This window comes from Myiozetetes cayanensis, unplaced genomic scaffold, assembly GCF_022539395.1.
Source record: "Myiozetetes cayanensis isolate MyiCay16 unplaced genomic scaffold, myiCay2020 scf6-25, whole genome shotgun sequence".
Classification (NCBI taxonomy): domain Eukaryota; kingdom Metazoa; phylum Chordata; class Aves; order Passeriformes; family Tyrannidae; genus Myiozetetes; species Myiozetetes cayanensis.
Genome location: NW_026087853.1, coordinates 53,766,433 through 53,791,119, shown reverse-complemented (window position 1 = coordinate 53,791,119; position 24,687 = coordinate 53,766,433). Strand labels below are relative to the sequence as shown.

The 24,687-nt window shown below is 37.0% G+C and overlaps 1 protein-coding gene across 1 annotated transcript in view; it reads left to right on the top strand.

Moving 5' to 3' along the window:
• Positions 1-24,687, top strand: part of PPFIBP2 (PPFIA binding protein 2) — a 109,140-nt gene that overhangs the window by 24,314 nt on the left and 60,139 nt on the right. The window contains exon 3 of the mRNA XM_050334879.1: positions 11,454-11,668. Coding sequence (XP_050190836.1) covers positions 11,454-11,668 — 215 coding nt within the window. The remainder of the gene's footprint in view (positions 1-11,453; positions 11,669-24,687) is intronic.

Genomic DNA, 24,687 nt, shown 5'->3' with positions numbered 1-24,687 from the left:
TAATTTTTTATAATTTTAATGGGAACCTTTTTAGAGTTCCATTTTAGAGCACTGAACTGACTGTCGTTAAAATGATGAGAGAAACAGAACAATTTAAATAATGAGCAATTTCTTTCATTATAGATCATCATAATAGTGCAGCAACAGGTGCAGTGGTTTTCTTGTATTTTCCAAATAAATTGTAATTGTGTTAAAAGCCTGTGCTTCAGTTATAACTAGTGTATTTCCTTTTTATTTTCTGTTCTTTTTCAGTCAATAACTTAGGCTTTTTTTTCTGAACAAAAAAATAATGTATCTACAGCACTTGTTTATCTTGTTACTGCTATGCGTTAAGTAAGGTGAGCATTTGTGAAGCTACAATATAGTGGCTTTTTTTAACCATTAGTTACACATGTTTATGCATAGATCTTACAGGAATAGAGAGATGAAAAAGGAAATTAAAAATTACGTTACTTGAAATGAGGTCTTTGATAGAGAAATGTATTACTTCCCATCATAACAGTTACAGAAAATTATGTATCAAGAATATTGTGAGGGGGAAGAAAAGATAAAAATCCAGGATATTAAAGGGGGAAATATAAAAATTTAACACAAATATTTAAGGTTTATAATTTGAAGTTTTTTTATTTTATAGCACTTGTTTTAAATGCTGACATGTATCTTCAGATACTCGACTCCAGAAAAAGCTAATTAGTTAATTCCTTGCATGTCAACCATAACTGATACATAAAAATTAGAAATACTTTAAAACCATATCAGTTCACTGTCTATTTATTCAATTCATAAGTTTTCATGTCGACTGTCTGTGGTCTTGCTTTTAGGTTTGTTAAAGACATCTAAGGCATGGCCTCTCAAACTGTGCACACACTAGAATAACCATTACAGCCATTTGTTATTGTATTTTGTAGGGCCTTTATACATGCTGTAACCCTTCAGGTTAAGGCCTTGCATAACTGTTCAGGTGCAGGTTTGATCAGTATTTTAAAAGCATGTGAAAATCATAGCAACTTGCATGTTGATTTGTGCATGTGCAGTGCTGGCTACTCATTCCTTAGACAGGGTTGCCAGAGCAACATGAACTTTGGAATTTCCTCAATTTTGAGTGCTTAACCTCACCAGAGGTCATTGTAGCTATTTGGGTTACTGTTCCAAAATACACTCTCACTATCCTAAGCATACCTTTGCACAGATAGTGGGGCTCTGGGCACGGGATAGAGTGAAGACTCTGAATCCTTTTTGTAGGACTGATGAATTCCTTCTGTAAACAGGATAGGACTACAGAATCTTACAGAGCTGAAAGCACTGAGAACTTCTTTCCTAAACACTTTATGATCTTCTACAAAAAATAGATATTTAAAATTGTTTTGCCTCAGACAAAGTTTTCCTTCGAATGTCCAAGTCAAACTGATTTACTGACCAATTTGGTCTTTGACTTCCCTTACCTTTCCAGCAAAGCAATAAAATTAGACACTTTCTTGTAAGTGAGAGTTTAAACTAGTTTGAAATGGAAGAATATTTACAATTTAAATATGCTACTTTAAATTCTTCATCTCTGACTACCGATAAACAGTTCTGTGAGTTTAAAACAGCAAAAATACTGTCATGTCCTTGACATCCACATCAACTTACCAAAACTGCAGTACTGGATTGCACCTGTGCAAAACAAAATCTACGCATCATAGCTGTTTGTATTAGGTTTTGAGGAAGGATTGAAAAGAAACAGAAACATAAATAGCTGCAGGTAGAATATGTAGCAAAGAAAGGCAGTTAAACCATGATGGCCATAACCCCATGGGATTGAAAATCTGAGGCACAATGGTTTTGTGGTTTGTATGATGTGATCTGTTTTTCAGTACATGAGAGAGTCAGTTGTTGAACAGGCAAGTGAACTGATTTCTAAGACTTAAATTTAAACAAGTTTGAGATCTTTAAAAAAATTGTGTCATGCCCACTTCCCACTTTAAGGTAATTAAATTGATTTCAGAATCCTTTTTAAAAATCAAAGTAGTGTAATCTTTATAAAACAAGTTGCCTTTATATCCTCACAAAATGAATGCTCTTTTTCCCTTATGATTACAGACTAATTTTTTTTCATGAAATAGTATTCATGTTACCAGTAGTTTACTAGTGCTTACTACAAACAGTTATGAATTTTGTACTAAAAAGATGTATTTGTTGTCTCACAACACTGTTTTACTTAGACTACTGGTTATAACTGGCCCTAAATACCCTCTCTCTCTTTTTTTTTTTTTTTTTTTTAATAAAAAAAATAGAGAAAGTTGATGCAAGTATTTTTTACTCTTTGTCTTGAATAAATATGTTGACCCTGTTTTTCCTTTGCAGTGGAGACTCAGCCTCAAACTTCCATCGTAGCTGCATAATCCCTCTTATTTTTTTCACCAGTTGTAAGGCTGCTTAGCTTGTGTTTCTGGACAGGAGAGATCTTTTTGTTGTAGCTGTGTATGCAGTACCTAAATGTGCTGCACATCACAGCTCAGCGTCTGTAAGCATTTGGAAGGAAAAAGTTTGAGTAATTACATACATAATTTGCATAAGAAATTATAGGCAGTTCTTGAAAATTGTCTCAAAGATTCCATGTGTGATTGTATGTAGAGCTCAGTGGAAAATCATCTGAGCTGCATGAAACTTGCATCTGAATGTGGTCATTAACATTTCTAGGCTTGGAAATTTTTTCCTAGGGCTTCCTGCTAATCCAGCTTAATAGTTACTGTTCTCTGTAGTTAAAGATCTAAAAGCAGAGAGAGATTTGAGGAAAAGTTAATGTAAGCTATGATTCAAAACATACCATTTGTGATGTATTTTGCATTACAGTATTAGAAGAAAGGATTGTGTGAGCTGCATCTTCACTCATTTGGCAGAAGGCTTAGGAATAAGAAGGATGAAATATGTCCCATCTAGACCTTACTAGCAGTTTACATAAATTCACATTGTCAAGGCTATCTTCATGAGAAAAAGAAAATTGTGCTTCAAAGAAAATTACACTTTGTAGTCTTGGAGGAGAGAGGAAGAACTTGGACAACCTATTTCCTCATTGAGTAAAAATTCAGGTAAAAAAGTGTTCTCTAGCAGTATAATGATTAAATGAAAGGCCAGAGAAAATATAAGTTTATAACTCTATTCTAACCACTGTTGGTCAGATACCAAAATTGTTACTCTTGAGTGTTTCAGCTTTATAGAAAGTCATCCTGACCCAGCATAGAGGTAGTGTGTGTTTTTTGCTGTAGGACTTCTGTTGTTTTTTTCGGGCTTCTGATCTAAAGGAGCCAGTAGTTTTAGGAAAATCTCTTTTTAACCACTGATGGTTGAGTTGTGCATTACCAGGAATTTGTTCTTAAGTTTAACCAGTTTTAAAGCAAAAGACTGAGGTGACAAGGATGAATGCAGGGGATCAGAAGCTAAGGTGCAAGGGGAAGTGAGAGATCAGACGTGGTATCTACTGCTGAGAGAGATGAAAGTTGTGTAGTGGATAAATGTGTAGAATATAAGCTGAGGAGAATGGATTTTCAAACTAGCAAGCCTTTCTGCTTCTTTCTTTACTTCTGCTTGGTAGCCTATTTTTGCAGGCTACCGGGAGTGCTGTTTTCTGAATAGGTTATGTATTTGCCCAAAAGGAATGTTTCTTTGAAGCCATTCAGCTAATTGCAAGCCACTTTGAAATAAAAATGTGCTTTAATGGTCAGGATGTAAGAAATGTGTAACTTAAAAGTTGTTTTCCTTTTTGTACTACCTATTTTACTCTTTCTTCCTCCATATAATGTGCAGCTACATTTAACCTCCTGCATCCACTGTCTATTTAGGAAAGCCAGAAGTAAGATACTTGGAATGTCATAGTTTCAACACTTTTTTCCCCTTTCTTTTCTACTCCTCTAAAGTGGACATTTGTGGTGATTAATTGTGTTCCAGTAGTACACTAGGAAACCGTGGTGTTGAGTATTATATAAACATCATGACAAAAGATTCCCCTGTGTCCTGTTTATCCCTGGAAAAAAGTGAAGCACAGGAAGACTTGCTCAAGAAAAAAATGAGTCTTTTTCCAAGAGTTCAGAACTGTACTCATTTTTTCTGAACATTCTTTCCCTCTTCTATTATCTGTAATAAAGCTACACAGAAATTGATTGCTGTTCATGGTGAAGTATATTGGTAACACATACTGTACTGTTCTCTTTGCTCTGTGACATATCTCTTTTTTTTTTTTTTTTTTTTTTTTTTTTTTTTTTTTTTAAATGAATCTGCAAGGACATCCAAATTCTTCCTGTATGGTGCTAAAACTAATGCAAAGAAATATTATTATTTACTCCTATGCACTTTGTTTCAAGGTGTGTTCTTGTCCTTCGGTGAGCGATACAGATCCTATTTAATATGAAACTACATGGAAAGCAAATAAGAGAATCAAGCCTGTGAATCATTTGAATTTTAGCAGTAAACCAGGAAGCTTTCTGAATTAAAATGCTGAGTTGAACTCTGTATTTCTGCATTTTGTTACCTAGTATAAAGTGCATTAATTGTTGCATTCAGAGGAGTTCATTTTCCATTTCATCTAGGAGAATAAAAGGTACTATGTTAACAACCTCTAGCAAGCCAGTTTTAAAGTAATTTCAAATTCTGCAAAATTTGAGGCTGCTTAGAATTCTGCCACTCTCAACAGTCAGTTGAAAAGCCTGGGATAACTCAAGCATGCATATGGAGTATGCCCAGTCTCAGGGAATCACATAATTCCTGATTGGCCCTGCCTGTGCTCCAGCACTTAAGGATGTTTACCTTTAGAGAATGGAGTTTCTTAAGGGTGACAATTCTTCCACTTGCCAAGATTAAAGACTGTGACTATATGTTGTTTTCCCTAGTGTTTTGATAGAGGCAAAACGAATAAAGGCATGCTGAAATGCCACTGAATCTTCCTGTGGAGTTTAAAGTTATTTTCTGTAAAAGGTTGATGTTGCCAGGAATGTTATAGCCATGATAATCTAAAGATGGAGCCAAGATATGATACATTGTGAGACATTTAGACTGGTGAACAAAGATTTCACAGTGATATGTGTGGTATGGCTGTGTATTTGTCTGTATAAACTACCTACCAACTATAATTAACTGAACTCCTGCACAATTTTTTAAACTTGTATTTAGCTTAAATGCGATGGCTTTTATTTCATACCTGAAGTATTGGTTATGGGCCTGAAAGTTTGTCTGGTTTTATTTGGATTGTGTGGAGTTTCATTTGTTTGTTTCTCTCTTGTCTATAAATAAAAAGTACTCATATAACATGAAGTATAAGTCATATAACTCAAATAACATGAAGAACTCCATAGCAGAATGCTCCTCTCAGTTTTTCCCATTTCATATCTATTTTAAATTGTCAGTTCACTGAAGGGGTAACTACCAAAGCTGATTATGAAATAACTTTGAATCCTGTTTGCTTTTCTAGTGTTAAAGGTACTTGCTAAGCAAAACATAGAAAAAAAGTGGCGTGAGCGCAGAGTTTTTCGAAAGAAAGAGTGAGAAAACTATTTTACAAGTCCTAAAGCCACAACAACCAAGAAAGTGGTATCAATGCTACTTCAGTAGTCAGTGCCATATTTCGATTCATGTGCACATCTCTCAGAAAGTAAGAAGTGAGCCACTGACTGAATGAAGGTTATATGATCCAAATGGCTCCTACACAATTTGGAAATCTGCTATTTTTAGTCTCCAGAGTTTAATGTTAATCTACATTAGAAATACATAAACATAAACAAACTGGCATGGGTGGCTGGGCTGAGAGTACAGAAATACATAAGAAAATACCTTTTACTGAGCAAGTCCAGCAAAACAGTCAGTTGATCCTGCCCTCAAAAGGAAGTAATTCAGGAAGACAAGGTTGATTTACGAGGTGAGGTTATCTCATATAGCAGTCTTTGTAGCACCGGATATTGAAGAAACTTTATCTTGGACATGGCCTTAGCCAGAAATAAAGATGAGATCTTGCACTTGAGGTATTAAAATAAACTCATAAGCAGCAGAAGTCAATAGGATCAAAAGGAATATTTTGAGTCTGAAAAGAGGTTAAGATAATATGAAATACTTCAGTAGTGAAAATTAGTGTTCCTTTAAAAAAAAGTTTAAAACCCTACTACTGAGCCTTGCAAAACTTCTAGGGATGGTTGGTTTTACATTGTTTAAAATGGTCAAACAAAAAAACACGTGCACTGTATAGTAGAATTCAAACTACACAATTTTTTTGCAAAGATCTGACAGAACACTTTGTGTCATTAAAACAGTGGTTGAAGATAACCTGGTTAATATTATTTAAATTTTCTCCAAACTTTGCGTAAAGTTAAGCTTTCACAAAATGAGAGACAAAATATTGCCTTTGTTAGAAAACTGAATGACATGGGGAATAACGTTAGTATTAAATGATCAATTGGCATTTTGGTTAAAAGCTAATGTGGGAGCAGAAGGCATTTCAGGGTACTAACACCTAGTGTCAGTGTATTCAGGAGTTGTGTTTCAGGCTACGAGTAAAATGAAACATTGGGTCCAAACATAGTTGTCTGAATCATGGTAGATAAATGACTGTAGCAGGCAAACTAACATTGATTAATGCAAAGGAGTGTGCATTCGAGAAGAAAACTTGAATTCCTTGCATGTTTATGCATCCCATAGATATGTCAGCTCAGGGAAAAAAAAATTAGCAAATAATTTTCAGAGGCCCAGTGAAGATTTTTATTCCTTTCATAACTAAGATGTAAATTATGTTAAACATAGGGGTAAAATGAAGAATAATAAGGAGATTATTATAATACTCTTGTATTCATCAATTATGTAGTCTTCTAATGAACACTGCATGAATCCAGTGAAGTGTGAATGATCAAAACCCTAAAAAAATCTCCATTATGGTTAATAAAGGGGGGAAATAGGATGGCTTATGCCAGAGAGAACATGAATGAAGACATCTGTACACCCTATTACATACACAAAGCAATGAATTGAAATAAAAACTTTAAAAAGTCAAGCAGATAGTTTTCCACCTGACTAGTTCTTAAAGAAACAAATAGATATTGAATGATACTAAGGTCTGAAATTCAGGACTGAGAAAAGAGAGTTTAATTGTGCATCTCATTGAAACACAAGGTATTAAGACAAAAAGATTTAGAGATATTAGAATTTGTATTGTTTATAATCCTTCCGTAAGTGAGATATGTTTTTTACTGTGCTTAATGTTGTCAAGAAAATAATATTGGTGCTGGAGGGCTAGCCGGAGGGAGGTGTTGTAATTTAGAGATCTTTTTGTAATTTAGAGAGCTAGCAAAGTTTTATTTGCTGCTTTTATTGCTGACTTCTGGTGGGTTGTTCTTTGTGGGAGTTTTAAACCTGACCACAGTCATATATTTTTCTAGATCTGGTAACGTGATCTATATCAATCTAAGTTTCTTCTCAAAGGACTGCATCCGTTGTTCTTACATTGCTTAACACTGTGCTGTAGGGACTTCTGTGTAGCTGAGAAGTTAGTGACATCTCATGGCAACCGTGAAAATTACAGGTGACTTGAGACAAGGTTTTGGGCTTAACAGACATTGCAAATGTTTTCTAGGTCAAAATTCTTTTTTAATATGCTTGTACATTCCTTTCACATTTAATTCTCCAGTGCTTGTGATTTATCTAGAGACTAATGCAAGTATACCTTGTAACACGTGCGAGAACTCCAAAGGAAACTTCGTCCCCACCAATATGATGTCGGAAGCTTCAAACTTTATTAGCCATCACACAGATTTTTATGCAGTCTAATAATTATAATATATTTTACTATTTCACACATCATTGGATACATACTTAAAACATATTTAACTATTTTAATAGCTATTGGTTACACATTTAAAACACACATTGTTCACACGATTATTATTGGCTAGTTAACATATCTTATTTTCTAAATTCTTCTCCTTCTAAATCTCATAACAATATTTCCATTCTCATGCCTCCCATAGCAGGTGCTGTTTGGCCCTTATTTTTCTCAAGTGTCTAGTTCTCCAAACACTCGTCTAGTTCTCAAAACACCTATTCTTGGGACTTTTCAGATTCCCACCAACTGATCTATTCTTGTTTCAACCCAGAGAGCCTCTAATTCTGCAACATCTCCCCCTTTTTCTTTATTTACAACCCATACATTCTTTATCATTCTTGTAACTATTCTTTCTAAGTATTGCAGAATATATGGTACAAAAATTATAAAAAGTAGTATAACTATACTTATCATAACAGCCATTTTTACTAAATCATTAAGCAATACAAGTAATCTTGTTTTGATTATAGACAAAAGTCATTTTGATAGTTCTCAGCTATTAAACAGACTAGTTAGTTAATCTTGACCAGCATCAATTTGCAACTTTTTGATTCTTGTTTCTAATCTTTGAAGGCTAGCATGCATCAACTTACCATAATTAAATTTATATAACACATCCTCTTAAAATCTTAATACTCTTAAAGTATTTTAAGTTCACACACATAGATATCTACACAGCTTTTCTCACTCATACAGCTTTTTTCCCAGTCATTCAAAAAGGTGGCCACCTCAATCACTCTTCACTCACACATAGCTAGAATTTTTATTATATTTTTGCATTTCAACTACACATCTCATATCCTAAGTATTACTGGCTGTGTGCTTCTCAGTTTGCCATCTCTATAGTCATGTTTAGTAATAACTGTACTTATTTTGAAGAGGAATCAATACAAGGAATATAAAGTCTAACCTAAATGAATAATAGTATTAGTCACAGACATGGAAATCCCTTTTTTTTTTTTTTTTTTTTTTTAAGTTCAGTTTAGCAGCTGCAGTTTCGGCAACTTTGTTACACTGTCGAGAAAGTTGTGCCGGTAACACTACAATTGCCGAACTTTGTAGTTTTGGGTTAATTCTAGGACTCTTCACCGCGGGTGGCGGGGCCCGATTCTGTTAGGGAGTAGTGTGTCCCGTTCTGTCCCGGAGCCCGCAGAGCCTCGGCTCCGCACTCGCCGCGGAGCTGCAGTAACAGTGGCCCCGCCTGTGCTTGGTGTTTCAGTAGCAGGAGGTGCCCGTGGAGCGCGGCCGAGTCTCACAGGGGGTCCCTGGAGCCCCACAGGGGGTCCCTGGAGCCCCCCAGGATCATCTCCACGGGAGGCAGGAATGTCGGGAGCAATCCCGGAGTGCCGGGAGCTGCGGGAGCCAGCGGGATGTGGAGTCGTTCCCCCGGGACCGCATCCCCCGGGATCAGCTGCTCCGTGCCCGGCAGGATCTCGGTCCCCGTCCCTGGAGGTGACAATTCCTGCCGGAGCCGCTGGAGCTGCCGCCGCTGCTGGGCCAGGCTCAGCCGCGCCTGCTCCAAACGCTCTTCCTGCTCCTGGAGCTGCTCCAGCCGCTCCCGCTGCTCCCCCTGCACGGCCCGCGCTTCCCGGAGAGCCCGATCCCCGTCCCGGCACTGCCGCTCCGAGCGCTCGGCCAGGCCCCGCCTTCGCTCTGTTCACTTTGCACTGGCCTCGCTCTGCTCTCAGTGTGGTTCTGCATAGCCGTCCCGTTTTGTGCTGGCTCTTCCAGTTGTTTCTACTGTTAACAAAAGGCTTATAAATCATTCCTATTAATAGTTCAGTCAGTTTTAAGTGGCTATCGTAGCAGAAACAAATGAGAGAAGTCAGGCAATTTTGCAGAGGGGGAGAAAACGATAGACTCAGTCTGGGAATCCCATCTCGTCCTCCTGTTGCTCTGGCGAGTCTAACGTGGGGCTCGAACCCACCACTTTAGGATTAAAAGTCTCTGAGTTAGTCGGGTTCCTGGTTCCGTCTGCTTAAGGTGACTGTAACCGGCCCTGCCGTCCTCGGAAAGTAAACTTGGATAGGTACTGTGAGTGAGATGTTGCTTCAATTTTCACAGTAGCAGCAAAAGTTTTAGGGAGTTCATGTGTTTGAAAGGTTTCAGATACTACTCTTACACAAGCTTTTGTTTTTCAGTCTTAGAGTTAGTAATGTTTAACTCCGTGTCTTCTATCTGTGAGTGACGGTTGTGTTGAAATTATAACTTGCAAAGCAAACATATTTTTGCCTCTTGTTTAATTTCATTAACATTGTTAAAAGTTCAAAGAATGTTGTTCACTGATTTTATGGATTTTTAGAGTGAATGGTCGTCATAGCGACTGATTGCTCACTTCCCTGCTTCGGCTTGTCTCCAGCTCACTTTGTGCGGGGGGGTGGGTAAAAAGGTTTTCAATCGCGACCTCAGCCGACCGGTCTCAGCTGACCGATCTCAGCCGACCCCGGTCCTGGCCCCGGCCCGCAGAGCCGAGCCGTCCCGCCCCGCCAGTGCTTGTCACGCACCGCTGATACTTCGCTCTGCCGTTTCGCGGTGCCGCTTCGTTCTGCTCCTCTCTATCCTTTGTGTTTTCCTCCCGCAGTGCCCGGGTGAGGGCTGAGCTATCAGCCCCCAGCTGCCGCCGCAGCTCCAGGCACTGCCGAGCCCTCAGCTCCGGCATCTTTGCCTTCGTTTTCACCTCAACTCCGATCTTTTTTGCTAAATATAGCATACATCTGAGCGTTGTTCGCTCAACTGCGGATACCGCATATCTCATGTTGTCTGCTGAATATTTTGCAAGCGCTTGCTTCAACTCACCGCCTCTTTGGGCTTCGCCTCTGTGGGCTCCTGAAACTGCGGCCCGCAGTACCACAGCCAGTCAGCAGACACCTCGCCTTTTCGCCACAGCAACAATCTTCCGATACGGATATGTGCTGTCAATCACTGGACTCCGTATATTCCGAACTCCGTTCCCAGACGAAATTCCTCACACGGGGCACCAGATGTAACACGTGCGAGACCTCCAAAGGAAACTTCGTCCCCACCAATATGATGTCGGAAGCTTCAAACTTTATTAGCCATCACACAGATTTTTATGCAGTCTAATAATTATAATATGTTTTACTATTTCACACATCATTGGATACATACTTAAAACATATTTAACTATTTTAATAGCTATTGGTTACACATTTAAAACACACATTGTTCACACGATTATTATTGGCTAGTTAACATATCTTATTTTCTAAATTCTTCTCCTTCTAAATCTCATAACAATATTTCCATTCTCATGCCTCCCATAGCAGGTGCTGTTTGGCCCTTATTTTTCTCAAGTGTCTAGTTCTCCAAACACTCGTCTAGTTCTCAAAACACCTATTCTTGGGACTTTTCAGATTCCCACCAACTGATCTATTCTTGTTTCAACCCAGAGAGCCTCTAATTCTGCAACAATACCTAAGCCTGAAATACTAGTATTTGTCCGTGAACATCTGAAGTCCGAAAGTTGTAGTGTGTAGTATCTACGTATTTGTCACCTACAAAACAATTATATAATGTTATTGTCTCTCCTGGTTTTACTTGTTTTAGGTACAAAGTCAATTATATAATGTTATTTTTCTCCTGGTTTTACTTGTTTTAGGTACAAAGTCAGCTACAGAGTATGCTAATGGTGGTTATGACATTGTGTCACCTGCTCCATCAGTGTACTTGGGCACATTTCAAATCCTGCATCTTCTGGAAGATCTAAAGATGGCACTGGAAATGCTGGAGGATCCTCAGGAGAAAGAAGCATTGCGAAATCAAATTCCAGGGGCCACAGCAGTGCGTCTGCGGGAGTGGTTTGAAGAGAATCTGGTGAGTAGCTATTTTAGCTTTTCCATTTTGTTTGCAGTGGAAACAATGGATTGGTTCAAGTGTTTTCATATTACTGCTTTATGTGGTGATTACCAGAGCAATGCAGATGAGAAGTCGATAAAATACCTTATTTGGTCCTTGGTGAGAGAAAGGTTAGTAAAAATTAACTACAACAAAAGTTGCCTTTTCTGTAGGTTATTTTTGGTTTGGTTTACTTTGTTTCATCTTTTGCTGTGAGATAACAAATGTATAAGTCATTATAAAAGTTTTAATTTTTGAAGTATCAATTTGGAATACAGTGTCATTGTCTGTTGGAAGAGACAAATTCAGACTGGATGATTCTCCTGTACTTTCCCTTAACTACTGGCATTACCAATCTCCAAAGTATCTTGTACACCAGGCAATGATGGTAAATCCAGAAAAACTGTTGATTCCTAAGGTGAGACATTCATATTGGGATAGATGGGGAATAAACATTTGGCTATACTGGGAAAGACTGAGGCTTACCCAGGTGAGGAGCAGATCTTCAGACAGATTTCAGAAGAAGCGGGACATTGGATATAAAGCAGGTCCTGCCACAACACCAAGCCTGACACTGCAAGTGGATGGTGGTGTCCTCATATGTAAAAGCTACTTGTCACTTCCTCAACATCAGAAACATCTTCTAGATGAATGGATTTTCTTCTGGTTTTGTCAGTGCATGTGACCTTTTATGTAATTTGTCCTGTGACTTATGTTTTAGTATTTAACTTCTGCTGTAGCTGCCCTGTGTTGATTGTAACTTGATGTTGTTGGAAATGTAGCTGCTTTTGTTTGAATTTGTCAGCTGCTGGATTGTTGGCATTCTTCACAGAGTGCAGGTCTGTGACTGGAAAATCCTGTTTGGGTCCATATGAGAGAAAGGAATGAGAATTTCGTACCAGGTCTGAAAACAAAAGATGTAGGCAATGTTTAATTTGGATTTACATTAGCTTTTGGATTCAGATATCCTTAGGCCAGCTCTTACTGAATTACTGCCTTAGCAGAAATGTTAATGCTTATTCAAGTCTTTACAACAGCTAAAAGATGTTTTTAATGTGTAAAAGACATGAATTTAATTTTCAGAGTTGTTCACAATGAAGTTGGCCCTAGACCACCAAGTTGAAGAGTTTGAATCTGGTAGTCTGGCTTTTGGTCTTTTGTTGCAGAAATATTAATTAAGCTCACTTTGCAGCCCTGCAATGTAGTTAACTTTTGATGTTTTGACTTCTCATATTAACTATATATGTGTATGTCTTCTAATTCATGGGTAACCAGCGAAAACAGAAGCTACAGACTTCTGCCTTTTAAACTTGCAGTTTACTGATGTCCTAAAAGCGTTGTCTGCTGCATCAAGAGTAGTATTTGTTTGATAAAGCAACTGGGGAGTCTGGATTCAGAGCCAATAGAAAAGGGAAATTGATGCCATAGAGTATCTCTAGTGCAGTATGTTGAGATCACTGTTTTTAAAATATTTTGCCATGTTCTGTGTCAAGGGAGGGTAGGACATAGCTCCTGTGACTGTTATTTGAAAATGGATAGTAATCTGTGTATTTGTAGACCTTTCTCATATTTCTTTTAAGTGCAAATAATTTGTAAGCATGCACATAACTTCCATGACCTTTGAATTTGGGAGAGCTTTCTCCACTGAAAAGCTGCAGTTCCACTTGGAAATTGGGAAGAAATCTGATAAAGTTTAGGTCAGATCGATGAAATGGAATATGTACTTTGTAGCTATGTCCCATAGTGAAATTTCCTTCATTCCAGCCCAGAGCTATGAAATATGACATTTAATATTTGGATAAGGACAGTTGAGGTAGTAAACTGTAAAGAATGAGAACTCTGCATCTCCATGAATCCATTCACTTTGGAAACCTCAAATGAAGTTTGGTAATCATTACTCTGTGAAATGCAGAAGTTCCATTAAATAAACCTCACTCAATTCCCATGGTTTAAACACATCAGGATGGAAGCAGTTTGCTGATTTATTAACAACATCATTAACTAGAAATCAGTATATATTTAGGGCCAACATCAGCAATACATTAGATAAACCATAATACTAGGTGCTTAAGAAATGTTAAGGTACACCTACAAATTTCTAAATGCAGCCCTAAAACTAATCTCAGAAAGTTAAAATCCCATAGACATGTGCACACACATTCACAGTTACATGCACACATTTCCTCTCTCACAGCTGGTGTTGGTTACAAGCACGAACAGCCTCTTCTGTGGATGTGGGTTCCCCTGTTTTACATACATCTTCTCGCACACATGTGGGTGCTTTAGCTTTTGTGTGTACCTGGGGAGTACTGATACCTTTGAGCTTTTTTTTTGTAGAGCTATGGCAGGTTGAATTGGAAGGGGCTTTTTTTTTTTTTGTGGATGATTAATTCCACATCTGTTTATTTTGGGGGTCCATGCATCTTCCTTTAAAGCAGGAAGGCTGCTCTAGCATGTGACTGAATAGCTTTAGAGACTACAGCAATTGCTTTGTTTCTAACATTTTACATTAATAGATGTCAAAAATATTCCCAGCTTATGGGAATGCAGTTGGGCATGCTGTAGAAACTAAAGATAAAAAAAGAAATCTGGTGTGTATTTTTAAAGCAGATAAGCATGCTTCATTCAAGAAGAGAGTGTTATTTTATGATTCTTCTTCATTTAAATTTGTAATTAAATATAGTATTAAAAAAATCATTGCAACTGCCATTGTTAACGAAGAATACAAACAATTTGCCTTATGGAAATAATTTGAGTATGTGTTTTGTTACTGCCCTGTATTACTTTAATGGGAAACCACAGGAAGGGAAGTCAGAAAGATGATTTGAGACTCGTTCCTGCTGGATAGTATCAAACAGCAGCATTTAACAGCATTTGGGTTTGAGCAGAATATGGAATTACTGATCAGTCAGGAAGTTTCTTTGATGATTATAGATACTAGAGCTGTTCTCACCTTCGTTCAGTTCCACAGCAGCAAACTATGGAATTTATCGGACGTGAAATATCACCAAGTTTTGTTTGGTGGTTTGATCAATTGAATTTTTTTTTTTTTTTTTTTTAACCAATAGTAACTGTTTTGCTCTTTAGTCTGTCTGCTCTAGGTGTGAATGCCAGATTTGTGGTAAAATTCAGATATGCCTAGAATGGAAAAACTTTTGACATCATGTTTCATACCTGATACAAGGTTTCATACCTTGTTTACTTGCCCTTTTAAGAGCATCTCCTTTATTCTTTTTCTTGAACCATTGGTGATTTGTTTTTCTCGAAGGAAGAGGCACACCATTTGTGGAACTAAAGGTGTGCTTTTTGGAAAGGCTCCTCTATGAACATATCGGGTTCTTGAGTTTGCAGTATAACTGGGCACAGTAACTGTGCTGTCACTGCTTTGAGAGAAACGAAATAGGTTTGATAAAGTTAGCACTGAATTTAGAAAGGTTATTACAGTGTATCATAGAATGAGGATTTTATAGTTGCTGCACAAATCTTTTGACAAACCTAAACAAAAAGTTATTAATTATAGACTTTTAACTACTTAAGAAAAAATCTGCCTCAAAGAGCATGCCTGAATTGTTTTACATGGCTTTATGATTGTAAATTAAAAACAGAACAAAAAGACCTAGGGATTATCCTGGAGAGTTTATATAAAACAAACTTGTGGATGGTGTCAATGCTTCTTGTTAAATATTTCAGTATTGTCAATGACCACGTGACATATCACAAAGCAGGTAGTAATTTCAGCATTAAAAATTAATTGCTGCAGTAACAACTGATTGTGTTTGGCTCTGTGAGCTACGAGAGAATATATTTCCTTACAGTTTCATAACTAAATGAACTTCTACAGTGTTCAATTCTGGGTTTTTATTCCATACATTTTTATGGAACTCTTTTCTGAATAAAGAGGAACACTACTGTTCTTATAATGGTCCTTGAGCATGAGTGAAGGCCTCATTTTCAGGATTACAAAACACAGTCTTCCTCCTTTTGGAACATCTGTGTTTAAAGCACCACTTCATGATGTAGTTTTATTTACTGACCCTTAAAGTGCTTATTTTTGAAAACTCTTAAATATTTTCTTCATTATGGGATTGGTGGGTTTTTTTTGTTTTGTCTTGAAATCCTAAGTCTGAAAATCTTTCGAAATATTCTAAATTTGAGGAAACAGAAAAGAGGAGAGCATAGGAAATAGTAGAGGAATGTGTGTTAGAGGCATTTTTAAATATAATGTGATTTGCCTTATGATATATGTTGTGCTTTGTTTCTTTTCATGATCTGTTTTATTGGTAAAACCAGAGACTTCTTAGCAGAAATAGGATAAATTCCTTAGAGTCTTGACTGCTATTTGGTCATGATTAAAGTTCAAAAGAGATTGTTTACACTTGTGTTAAAATCAAGGGATTTTTATTTTTTCTCCAGTGTCTTCACAGGGACTCGGATTAAAACAGTAAAACCCAGTTCAGAATTCTGACTTGATGGAGTTTGTGAAATTTTGAACTTACTTGAAAGGTTTTTTTTAAGCGTGTGTTAAAATGCTCTGATGAAACATAATCACTGGTTTCTCTATTTCACTTTTGTCTAAGATTCATTTCACAGAGTTATCTGTCTGGAGCAGAGGCAGAAAATGACTGCACTTCAGGCCACTTCTATGTGCTTGAAAACGTGCTTTTACGAAAGTATCAATAGCATTTTTCAGCAACAGCTGAGTGGGAATCTTAGCAGTGCCAATTAAAGCTAGTATATTTATCTGCTGGTAGATTTGGCTGTGGAACTCAACTGTTGAGAGCCATGATGGAAGTATATATAGCTGAAGCTTCCCATTGCCAAGTGGTAGTAACACATGTTAAATTGAAAATGGAGCAGTAGAGCCTGCTTGGGATAGTGTAGAAAAGCTGTCATTCTGTAAGCATTCATGTTTATTTTTGCCAGCTCGAAACATTAGATCGGTTATGTTTTCTGAGAAGGAGTCAGAGTTCAAAATTGTATGACCCAATCCTCCAGCTCCTTTTCAGAGAGTTGATGATGCAAGGAAGCCCTGACCTGGAAGATTTGGTCATCTCAGAGTTCTCCAAGCATGTTAGAGCAATTCATGGTACACAAGAAACAGCAGAGAAACGTCCTTCATGTGTGCATCTATTCCTAAATACTAGAAAGTGCCTTGAAGGGGTGTACAGAGCTTGCATGGAATCTTTCTAAACTAGGCCTAATTTTTTCAGTGTTCTGTAGTTGTTTTGTCTGGGAGACAACCAGACAAACCAGACACCTCTGACTGTGACTGCTCACTGCAGTAGCTCTCAGCAGAGGTAGGAGTCTTCTCTGTATGAAGAACTGATAGAAGCTTAAAATAGCTTTGCAGGGAGTAGGGCTTTCTTAAAATGAGATTAGGTTTTTGGCTGCTTCTTTCACCTCTGTAATGATCAGTAATGTTTAACAGAGCCACTTTAAACTACAATGACCAGAAGTACTCAAACAGCATTGTATTATGGCCTTAGGCTTAGAGTACTCATGGAAGGAAGGTCGTATTCCTGTTCATCTTTCCTTTTGTGTCTGATGTTATATATGGTGTCCCTTTTTCATTTCACAGTGTGATCTGTTACTAGAATTTCCAGCTGCTTTGAATTTTCAAGGATTTAAATATTATGCACTGTATTATTTTAACAAACTACTATGCATAAATGTAATAGTATGAAGTATCTGCCTTTTGAAGTGGAGACAGAGGAAACACAGGAAAATGTTTTTCATAAAGTAATTAAGAGAGGGACTTGTAAGAGAAATTATTTAATTAAACAATGGTGCTGACAGATAAGATGTAAAGGTAATGGTCACATAAAGAAGCTGGGGACAAATTTTTCTTTTAAAAAGTCCTATATTGATTTAGGTATTACCTGAATATTAGAGCAACATCCTAACTTTGTAGTATTTCTACATACTCTATTCATATTTCACAGGGTAGGCTGACTTACCTCATTTGCTAAATTTTATCGGTTATGACAAACATACCAATAATGTATTGACAACAAAATTATTTCATTCTCTCTTGGATTAATATGCTCATAACAGCAGTAAACAGAGCTCTATTTAGTTAAAATGCAGCTAAATATATTTTCAGGTTTTGTGATCTTTCAAAAACAGAAGCAGATTATGCTTATTTTAGACACACTGTGCATACATGTTGGCATGCTACTCTTCTTCATAAGTAGGACAGCAATGTGCTTTATTTTCCTAAATAATTAAATACTTAAGAAGAAGTTAATGATTATTTGTACATTCCTTATCAGAAATAAGGACTTGTAAGGTGTATCTGCAGCTTATTCTGAGTCTTCTTACAATTTTTTTATGTTCTGAAATTTAGAAGAGAAAATCTGATGTGTGTCATAGTGAGGAGAGGCAAAATGTCACCTTCAATGTCGTTGATGTATATGCAAGTATTTGGTAAATATCGTGTTTCAGATGTTTCATATACTGACTGCATGTTTAGTAGTTTCAGCAGTGCTTTGAAACCTTTCAGACTGGAAACTAAGCCTGAATTATTGTAATGTGTTGTGTGGTAGGATGTAAATATGTATCTTTAATTATTTTCTCTTGCATATAACAACTGGGGAAAGTGTTCACAGTGGTTTTGATGTTCTGCTAAGTAGAAAATATTTTTTAGTCTTCATGCAAAAATATAGTACTCAAGTTTCTTACAATCTACATTCTCTTCTAAATAAGCTTCATCCAGAAAGTCATATTTCTTGTAGAACTTGGGCTGAGAAAAGCATTTCAGCATATGGTAAGGAATGTTTGAAATTACCAAGAATGTGCAAATGTCTGTGAATGAATTAATAAACAGTAACTTCATCTAAGCGTCAGTAATACATTCTTTGTGCAAGCCAAGGGAAGAGAGCTACTTATTACTTGAGCAGTAATCTGAAAGGACATAGTAGTGCTGGAGATATGTGATATCATACAGCCTGCAGATGGGAATGGCTCCAGAGATGTCAGCACCTGTTTGAAGTATTACCTCCCCCTCCCCCAAATATGGAATAAGGGTTAACTATGCTGGCATGGAACTAATGGCCATCTAAATCTGTTTAATTCTGAAATACAGATTTTAATCAAAGAATTAAGCCATTACGATTGAGTGTATTTTATGCTGGGAAAGGATTATTTGTTCATGTATCTACATAATGTTATTTGTTGTCTGTTTCCCAGGACATGGTTTATTTTTTTTAAATTATTACAAGGAAAGCAAATAATTTGCTCATCCACAGAGTGCAGTATTTTTTTTTTCCTTTTGTTCCAAGAATTTCTTCTTTCTCTGTCACTTAGGCATTATTTGTTAGTAATGATTAGGACTGTAAAACACATTTTCTTTCTGGAAATAATCATCTAGATTCCTGAAGCCATTACTCACCATGAAAAAGGAATTTCTTCCTCCATTGTCTTCTGCATAAATGGCCTGAGTTTCTTTATACACAAGTATTCTCATATTTTCTCTCTCTTTCTTTAATCTGAAGCTCTCACATTTTTCTGCAGTGTGAGAATGACATCTGTGAATTGGCATGCTGAAAAAAATTTTCCCTTTTAAAATCTGGTCCTAATCCCTTTGTTTCCAAAACAGCCCAAACACTAGGACTGAAAAAACATGTAGGAAAAATTGATACTAACTCTTGGGAATGGGTAAATTTTTATTTCATGTCCATCCTCCGCTGGACTCCCCTGATGAGGCTGGGAAGATTCATAACTGGTCGTTTCATTTCTTGGCCTAAGAGGCCGAGTGTGTGTTCTTTCAGTGTTTTCAGAGGCTGATGGGTTTTGAAACCAAAAACTTCAGCAGTAAGTTACTGCTGAAAAGGCAGACAGGTGCTATGGTCCAGGGTCTTGGACCTGTTGGAGGCTGAAGAACTCCTCTGATTACTATTCCTTTGTCCTCTCATTTTCCAGGCAAGTTAATGGCAGTAGAACTCTATTGACCCTGTACATTTGTGGTGCTCTGAAAGATCACAAAAACATATATTTTGTCACAAACTTAGCTGAATAAAAAGTAAAATTGCTAAAATAGCCATAATAAATACAGTTTTATAATCTTCATTGAGAGACAGTTGGGCAGAAGAAAAAGGAACAAAGCAACTCTCTGGTTTCTCAGCTCAGTGTTGGTGGAAGAAGGAATACACCAGACAGTCAGATTGCCTTTTCCTCCACAGTTCTAGGAGGATTTGTTGATGTTTTCTTCCCTCTTCATAGGCCTGGAATGGAGGGACATGAGAAGCACAACTGAATGTTTAAAGCATTCTGTTACTTTCAGTTTCAAAGCTCTTACAGCATGTTTATTTACTATTTGAAACATTTAAAATCTCATTTGAAGTATTTGACATGCTGACAGAGTATTGGGTCATTAGCTGAGTGTTTTTATGGGTTGTATATCAACAGACCTTCTTGTGATTAACACCTTTGGTGTTCTGCAAATGAAGATTTTGCTTTTATCAACACTGGCAGGAGTCAGCAGTTTTCTATGGAAGTAGGGAATTGGCAAAGAAATCCTAATGGGTTTTCATACAGCTTGTAGAACTTGTAAACTTTGTTAACTTTAAACATTTTAATGCTCCAAAATGTGTTTGTATTAGAGACAACACTAAGAAAAATAATTTGTTGGGGAAGGGAGCAATAGCTGGATCACTTTCGGGGGGGGGGCGGGTAACACTTGAAGGTGGTGGTTCTTCAGTAGTAGTGTGGCATTTTTGCTTGTTTGATTTTTAACTCTCCAGAAGTTGGTGCTCAGTTAAGAACTGCACACAGACATGGATTTCCTGAAAATAAGAAAAACAGACAGTGGTAACCTGATGAAGCAATCCTCAGGTTTCAGCATATTTTCCTTTTTTACACACTGCTCCAAGAAAATAACCTACTTTTTCAATGAAATGGGAAAGCATTTTAAGCAAATCTGGGGAAATTGATTTGCATTCAGTTGGTATCTGAAACTTTCAGGCCAAAGCTCAAGCAGGATATAAAGTTCAACACGCAGGTGACAGGCTCAAAGTGAGCATGTGACTGTCTGGAATGTATGCCGTCAACATTCATGGCTGATAAGATGCAGAAAATTCAGACACCTTTTAATCAGGAAGAATGACTAGCAGAAATCAAGAGTCCTTTGCGTGAAATCCAGCAGAAACGACAAGGTAGAATGTTTGTAATTTTTAATGCTTTTAAAAGAGAAATGGATCCAAACCTAACTGCACATGGTACACTGAGGCACTAGTAAGTGGAGTAATATAGTTTTTATGTAGTTTTTAATATGAAAAACAAAATCATTAGCTGATAATGTGTGGTGGAGTGTTTTAAGAAAGGTGTTTCCTTCTTCCCTGAAATGAGTCTTAGACCCCATGTTTTGAAAAAGATGAAATGTGGAACTTGAGGCACTGTAGTGGTGGTGCTGTGGGATGCACAGTACTGTGAGGTAAAGTTTGATGTATTTGCTGTTCTCCATAATTAAATAACAAAGTTTCAGGGGGAAAAAATGCCTTAAGCTGTTGGGAGTTCATTATTTAATGTCAAGAGAACCCCTGTTCAATCTTCAGTTTGTCAGCCATGACAGAGGCTGTAGTGCATAGAGAAGTGTGCTATATTAAGTATTAATTTCTATTTTTCCTTTTAAAAGTTACAATTGACAGTGTACTGAGACCTTTGCCAAACAGTGTAAACTATTCAAAAAATAGTTGCTCTGATCAACTTTAAGATAGGATAAAAACAACTACATTCTATGCACACAGCAAGCCAGGACCCCTTCTGATCTTGTGGCGTGGTTTGCTTTTGGGAACTGACAGTTCTTTTATCTTGTCACATTTACTGGTGATTTTAGATATCCTAGCAACTTTAGAAGACTCTTAACGCTAACTTTCTAAAAATTGTAATGTTTTCTTTGTCATGTGACTTTAAGTAAGAGCAGATAATAAACAAATGAAGAAAACCGAAAGTCTAGGTTTATATTCTTCCCTCTTTATGTTATGGAAGGTTCTTCAAAGAGCTCCATCAGGTCAAAAGGATCAAGAATGGCTGAAAGAATAAAAAACCACATCCCTTGCAGAAACTTCATCACATGTCTGTGACTTCCCCAACTTGGTATGTCGGTAGATGCCTAAATGAGGCAGGTTCCAGTAAGAACAGCTTTTCAGGGTATTCTACAGCTTCAGACTTTGAGTCCTTTGTATATATCATTGATGTCATGGACTGCTTTGACACTGGCTCTTCCAAACTGCAGTTTTGCTACTCCTTAAATGCAGGAGCAAGTTTGGCTGTAGAATCTGAAGAAAATGAGGAGATAACTAAATGTTCTGAGATCATCACAAAAATTCCGTGGAGACAGCTGTGTTTAGGTCTTAATAGGCTTAATTGCCCAAGCAGTTGTCCTTGTGTGTGTAACAATCAGTTTCCCAGTTTAAGTCCAAAGCCACTTTTAAGTAGGGGGAGATACAACATTGAAAACTGGAGTTTATTGGGAAAAAATTATGAGTTATGAATAACTACTCTGTGGAGGCGCTAGAGGACACCTCAGTAACAGGCAACACTTTTAAACTTCCCTTCTTACCAGAGCACTGTGTTGCATATGCATTTATCTTGGTGTTGCAAGTTTGAAAAGTTGCCATGCTATGAGATTTCAGCTGCAGCAGGAACAGACAAATATCTTGGAAGGGTATCATCATCTTCTGTTAAGATGGAAAACTGCCTCTTTGGCAATAGCAGTATTTATGGGATCATTAACTTATTCACAGGATCGGCCTTGAATTCCTCCTCTTTTATAATGTCTTTTGAGAGGACAGGCAAGTAATTCAAAGAGCAGAACTTATTTTTAGGTTTAGTCTGCGCCTGAAATAAATTGAGAAGGCTGAGTAGTGTTACAATAAACAGGGAGTAAAGCAGAGACAGGAAATAGGGGTCTTTGGTAATGAGTTCCAGCCACTCTTGAAACAGAAAGCCAGAGAAAGCATTACTTGAAAATAGTTTCTCAGTGACAGCTTAATAATTTTTAGCTTGTTATTCAACATTAAAGGCGAACAGTTCTAGCAGATTTATACTGTTCTTGAAAGATCCTTTTTTAAAGATCATTCAGCAAGTTATATTTTTGATGTTTTTAGAGTCGCATTGTTCTTGTTGCTAACTGATCTGCTGTTTAAAAAAAACAGATGTTTGGGAGAGAGTCTGAAGTTTATACAGTTGTGTTATATATACATCTGTGAGAAGCCTTTGGGATAAGACCGTGGGACAGGGGCAGGAGATTTAGCTTAAAATATGAACAGACACTGAAGGTTTCAGAAGTTGAGGGTTGAAATGGGAAGAAATCATGGCTATATCCTGTAGAACAAAGCAGTGCGCTTGCTTCTAAAAGTTTCTTTTTAACCCTGGGAATGTAACTGCTGAGATGGGCCCAAAGCATGGATGGTGAGATTGATATTTACAAGCACTTCACGTGGCTAAAGAGGGTAAGTGATTTGCTGGGCTTTTGTTTTCATTTTCTAAATGCACATTAGCAAAATCTTAGTCAGAATTCTCAGCTTTGTGAAAGGAAACGTATTCAGTGTCTGCTACAAAAAATAGTGTAAGTTTCTTCGTGAGAAATGAATTAAAGACGTTTCTTGATGTAGGAGGAGAAGGCTTAGGGAGGGGGGAGAGAATCAGCTGTCTTTGTCTTTAAAAATGAAACTCTAGGATCAAACTTTGAGCAAATGGCAACAGATTCTAGCAAGTGCTCATGCTTTCCTCAGGTTGCAGTACAAGCAAATTCTGCATGGGACTGTATGGCAGAAAAAGGAGAGTATGTTTATCATGTTGTGCTTTAAAGTGAAAAATTATTTGCAGTATTTCTTCACTTAATTGATTCTTCATCGGGGTAACTGTATGAGACTTTTCGGGATGCCTTTGTTTCGGATAAAAATGGTGGTACTTTTTTTCTGTGCATGTTACTCTGATAAAAAGATGCTTTTTAAAAAAAGGTGCTATTAATTTTGTGATGAACTGCCTGAACATAATTTAACTACATGAGATTGTTTTTGTCTTCCTATAAAAACAAAGTAGGTTTGTGTAGTAGTTTCATCATCTTGGAAAAATCACTTTGGTTTTGTCAGATTTTAGATTTTTTTATGTTCTAATTATTTATTTTTCAGTGTTAGAAATTATGAATGAGATGTGAATAGATCCCTCACAGTAGGCTCTTTTAAATTACTATATGTATTTAATTGTGTGTCATGAAAGCAGCATATATTCTTATTATATTCTTAAAATCTATTTTAACCTGTGTGTACTTTTTTTGCAAATTCTTGTATGTGTATATGTATACACACATGTATACATATGCACGTGCACTCTGTTTTTTTACTGACTGTATAAACATAAAATATGGGTCAATACTTATGTAAAATAGGATTAGGAAGCCTAATTTCGGTAGTTTCATGAATTAAATATAAAATATTAATGATGTGTCAATCTTTAATAAAAGCTTGAGAATCTTGAAGTTAATTTACAAAATATTTACATCAGGTTCTGGAAACTTTTATGTTTCTGGAGTATATCTGGGTGGGGATGAAATGGGAAGTGAGTGGGATAGTGAAGGAGAAGAGGCAACAGGAAGTAGCTGTCAGTAGCACTATACTATTAGGTTAACCTGTGCTCTGTGCAGTTAAAACTATTACCTATAAAAAAAGTTGTATTTTGAGCTCACATGTTAATTTGTTAATTAAATGAGGTCATGAATACTGTGTACCTTCCTGAAATTTCCTGGTGTAAATTTCAATACTGTAAAGAGAGATTTGCTAACAAAAGGCTATTAAGGTGTACTGCTATCAGGTTCTGTGTATTCAGAAAGGATACTGTGTTCAAAGGTAGCACAGAATTTTACAGAAATTAATGATACCCTTGCTGCTGTTGCATGTAATTCCTTTAATGTCAGGTACATAAAGGAGAATATCAATACTGCTGCTTTTCCTTGCAAGTTCTTTAAAGGGGTGAGCACATGTGGGGAAAGGGAAGAGTAC